This window comes from Tetrahymena thermophila (assembly GCF_000189635.1).
Source record: "Tetrahymena thermophila SB210 genomic scaffold scf_8254692, whole genome shotgun sequence".
NCBI lineage: Eukaryota > Ciliophora > Oligohymenophorea > Hymenostomatida > Tetrahymenidae > Tetrahymena > Tetrahymena thermophila.
Window position 1 is genome coordinate 8,833 of NW_002476458.1, and position 4,571 is coordinate 13,403.

Below are 4,571 nucleotides of genomic sequence, written 5' to 3' on the forward strand. Positions count from 1 at the left end.
TACTATTTTTGAACTCGAAGGATACTAAAATAGTAAGTAAAATTTGTAAATAAAACAAAAATTTTTCAAGGTATCAAATTAAATTAGTAATACTTAGATTTTTTTCTTTTTCAGTAAAGGATTTATATTTATCGGATAATAGTATGATTCAAAGTAATAACTATAAAACAAAAAAAAGAAAAAATAAGAAATCAAAATCGAAACAATGAAAATAAAGTACCTATTATTGCTTGCTATTTGCTTGCTCAGTTTTTGCATCTCACAAGAAACAAACTTAAAATAAAAAATACCTGAAGAAACAAATAAAGATAAAGAAGAAGATCTAACTACTGAAGAAAATAATGAAAATCATGAGGAAGAGGAAGAATAAGAAGAAGATTATGATGAAGATGAAGAAGAAAAAAGAAAAAATGATGAAATAAATGAATTGTTTGCCGTTCACGAGAGAGAAAGAAAGAATGATGGAAAATGTTTTCTTGATGCTTTTTCATCAATAGTATAAAATGATCGTGGATGCATTAATCCTTACGTTGATTAAATGTATTGTACTATTAGTGAATGTGGGATAAAAAACAAAATACCATCAGCTGATTAATATAATGAATGTATTAATAATACTTGCAGACCACACTTTGATTGTGTTGATGATGCAAATAAAAAGATTTATGAATGTTTATCCAAAAAAAATTAACAAAAAACAAATGACAAAAATGAAAATAATAATAATAATAATGATAACAAAAGCTAAAAAGATGAGGAAGAACAAAATCTTTATGGTGAAGAAGGAGATAACGATGAAGAAATAAACAATTCAGATATAGAGAAAACAGAAGATTAAAAATCAAATGCATCAATAATTTCATTTGCCTTTTTTGGATTATTCATAATATTATTTTGATTTATTTGTATTTTTAAAATATGTTTTTAAGTGTTTTTGTATTCACTTTTTTTAATTTTGAAATTATTCTTTGAAAAAAATCAACATTGAAAAATTTATTTCATATTTGTATTAATAGTTAATAGTTTAAATATTTCTTTATATCAAAATATTTTTTGTCATTAAATTAATTGCATATTTAGATTTTATTATAAATACAGGCAAAACTATTTATCTATCAATCAATCTATCTATGTATTTTTTTATATAATTTATAATTAGATTCATATGTATTTTTTCTTTATTATAAAAAAGAAATTTAATTTAAGAGAATCATAAAGAAATAATAGTTTAATTAGAAGTGAAAAAATCATATTACTATTGAATATTTAATCAATTATTAAATGCACGAAAAAGTTTACGTAAAATAAAGATATTAAAACACGTGTTTGTTTGTTACTCTAAATGAAATTGGAAATTTCTAAAAGTAGGGAAAAAATTCTATTTATTTATTTATTATTCATATTATAATCCAAATTATTCTATTAAACAATTCTATTAATTTAATTTATTATATTATTTTTAGATGATTTAAAAAATTTATTTTTTTAAATATAACAATTTTAAATTTCATTTGGACTTTTATTTATTGAATTTATACTTAACACTATTTATTTTGCATCAAATTATATTGATCTATCTAACTATCTCTATCTGTCTATCTATGTCTTTAATAGGTTTTTCATAAATTTTCGATAGGATAATCTTTTGATTAAAGTAAAAAAAAATAAATTGAAGATAAAAAAAAGAAATATAAAATAATCAAAAAAATGGAAACAAAATTAATGTTTTTCCTTATTTACTCCTTGGTTGGCTTTTGTATCTTTTTAGATTACTAAAAGTTAAATAGATCTGATGGAGTTTATTAAGATGAATGCGAATTAGATGATTTAAAAGAAAATGAATAACACGAAGCTAATAGAATTGCAAAACAATAAAATGTATTAGAAATTTTAGAAAGAGAAAAGACTAATGGTGGATAATGTTTTCTTGATGCAATTGCTGAGGTAAAAAAATATACAGATTATAATTATCATTAATTTTATGAATACTAACTTTTTTGTCTCTTTTTGCGATGTGGGATTGAAGAGGATATTCCCTCAGCCGAATTATTCTCTTCCTGCATAGAAACACATTGTTACTTCGACTATGGAACTCTTTCAGGATATTACTAAGAGCTCAATCAAAATATTAAAAAATGTTTACTGAGTTAGCATAAACCAAAAAACTTCAAATGAACAAATAGGCTTTAATTCATTCTGCCAATTAAGAAACAATTAAAGGTAAATATTAAAACTAATCTGCATACTTGGTTTTAATAATAATTTTATAATAATGTAAAAATTGAAAAATGAATATTTAATTGAATTGTATACAATTATATGAATAATTAGTTGTTTAAGTGTTCTATTAGAATTTTATATTATCTTTAAAAATTTTTACTAATATTGGTTCTTATTTGTGGTTTGATTGATTGAGTCATAAAATGTTTTCTTGTGTGAAAATCTTTTTTTAATTTGATTTGATAGACTAATTAATTTATTTTTTAATTTATATTCAAAAATGTTAGCAAACTCATAAGATTTAAGAAATTAAATAATATTTTTTTGTTTAATTTAAATTGAAGAGTTAAAAATTTCATTTTAATACAAATTAAATGAGCTAAATAAAAATAATAGAAAGTATATTTGATAATATCTCTTTATATATTTCAAGTATTTCTGTTTATATGTTCAGTTCACTCTTACATCGTCTTAGATAAGGTGATTAATATAAATAAAAAATTTATGATTCCTATCTTCCTCAATGTAGGTAGGTATTATTTATTGCCTTAAAAAAATTTGGACATTCTTATTTTCATACTTTGAACATGCAATTTCAAGACTTTTAGATTAATTTAAAAATATATAGCCATATTCATAATTAAAGAAAGATTTATAACTAAAAATGTTTTTATTACAAAAAGAATTTATTTTTAAAAAACTATTATTTGGGGTCAATTCTTCAAGATAAATAAAAAATTTTAAAATATGGTATGTATGTTTATCAAAAAAATTACTTTTTTTAATGTTCTTTAAAATTAATAATAAAATTAAAAGTTTGTATTAAAAAATAAGTGTTTTTTTAAAACTAAAATAGAAAAATTTTGATGAAATAAATTTGAATTTTAAATGTATCAGATTTTTAAAAGAAACTATATAAAGTTATTTTTTATAAATTTAAAATAAATTTTTGACATAAATCAAAATTTTCTGACTAAATCAAACAACACATAACAAACAAACAACCAATATTAGTAAGAATTTAGAAAAATAATATTAAATTCTATTAGTATACATACATAATTATTCATAATATTTATAATAATCAAATTAATATTAAGTTTAATCCAAGTAATACTAAAGAAATCAAGTATGCAGATGATTTTTAATCATTATTGTCTTATTCACTATCGATTGTTTCTTAATTATCAGAATTAGAGGTTTTTTGTCCTTCTGTATTTTTTTTTTCTGCCTGTTTTGGCTTGCGCTAAGACGATAAACAATTTTAAATATTTCCATTTAGCTCTTAGTAATATTCTGTAAGAGCGTCATATTAAAAATCGCAAGTTGACTTTATGCATGAAGAAAATTATTCAGCTGAGGGAACATCCTCATCACCACATGTTAAAATGAAGCAAAAAAGTTAATATTCATAATTATCTGGATAATATTATTCTGCATATTTATTTAACTCATCTATTGCATCAAGAAAACATTATCCACCATTAGTCTTTTCTCTTTCTAAAATATCTTATACTTTTTAATGATTTGTGACTCTTTCAGCTTCCAGTTATTCATATTCTTCATCTGTCAAGATAGGTATTTCTTCATATCCTTCAAAAGGATCTTAATCTTCTTCTATTTAGTTATTTTCTTCTTATGAGAAACATAAGCCAAACAAGCAGAAAGTAAGCAATATCAGGAATTTTATTTTCATGTTTTTTTTGTTATTTTATTTTTTTTTGTTTTTATTTTGAATTTATTTTTTATATCTTTCATAGCATTATTCTATCAAGAATTTAAGCAAAACCAATAAAATAGAAAGACACCTATAGATCGAATTAGTTTTATATAAAATAAATAGTGTAAATATAAATTCATATTAAAATACAAAATTCTATTAAAAATTTTTTAAATTTAAACTATTACATGATTCTAAGATTATTCAAAAAACTATTATTTTTATAATATAATAACTTTAAACTTTATTTGACCTTTTTGTTTATTGAATTTATATTTAAATAAAAAAAGCTTTTTTACTATTTTTAGAAGTTTTTAAATTGCAATTAGAACAAATAAACAAACACTTATTTTAATATCACTATTTTATGTAGACTTTTTCATTTATTTAAAATTTGATTAAATATTTAATTAATAATTTGAACAAAAATAAATTTATATTTTTGAAAAAAATATAAAATTGTACAATGATATTTCGCTTTTGCTATAAAATATTTAATTTAAAAAAATATATTTAAATTATATTCTATTATTTAAGGAAAATAAAAAAATTGATATATTTTAAAAAATTTAATAAAACCTAAAGATAGATTTTACTATTTCATAATTAAATTTTTACATAATAATATGTG

At 20.0% G+C, this 4,571-nt stretch overlaps 3 protein-coding genes across 3 annotated transcripts; 2 read left to right on the forward strand and 1 right to left on the reverse strand. All coding sequences in view use genetic code 6, as the record gives it.

Annotated features, from left to right (window-relative positions):
• Positions 1–205: 205 nt before the first annotated feature.
• On the forward strand, positions 206–898 carry TTHERM_01499930 (hypothetical protein; the record flags this gene model as incomplete). The annotated part of the gene is made up of 1 exon (XM_001029464.1): positions 206–898. The coding sequence occupies one exon, from the start codon at positions 206–208 to the stop codon at positions 896–898; it is 693 nt and encodes a 230-aa protein (XP_001029464.1).
• Positions 899–1,707: 809 nt separating this feature from the next.
• TTHERM_01499940 (hypothetical protein) lies at positions 1,708–2,175 on the forward strand (the record flags this gene model as incomplete). The annotated part of the gene is made up of 1 exon (XM_001029465.3): positions 1,708–2,175. One exon carries the CDS (start codon positions 1,708–1,710, stop codon positions 2,173–2,175), a length of 468 nt encoding a protein of 155 aa, XP_001029465.1.
• Positions 2,176–3,304: 1,129 nt separating this feature from the next.
• On the reverse strand, positions 3,305–4,045 carry TTHERM_01499950 (hypothetical protein; the record flags this gene model as incomplete). Its single annotated transcript, XM_001029466.2, has 1 exon — positions 3,305–4,045. The coding sequence occupies exon 1, from the start codon at positions 3,914–3,916 to the stop codon at positions 3,305–3,307; it is 612 nt and encodes a 203-aa protein (XP_001029466.1). The 5' UTR covers positions 3,917–4,045.
• Positions 4,046–4,571: the final 526 nt, after the last annotated feature.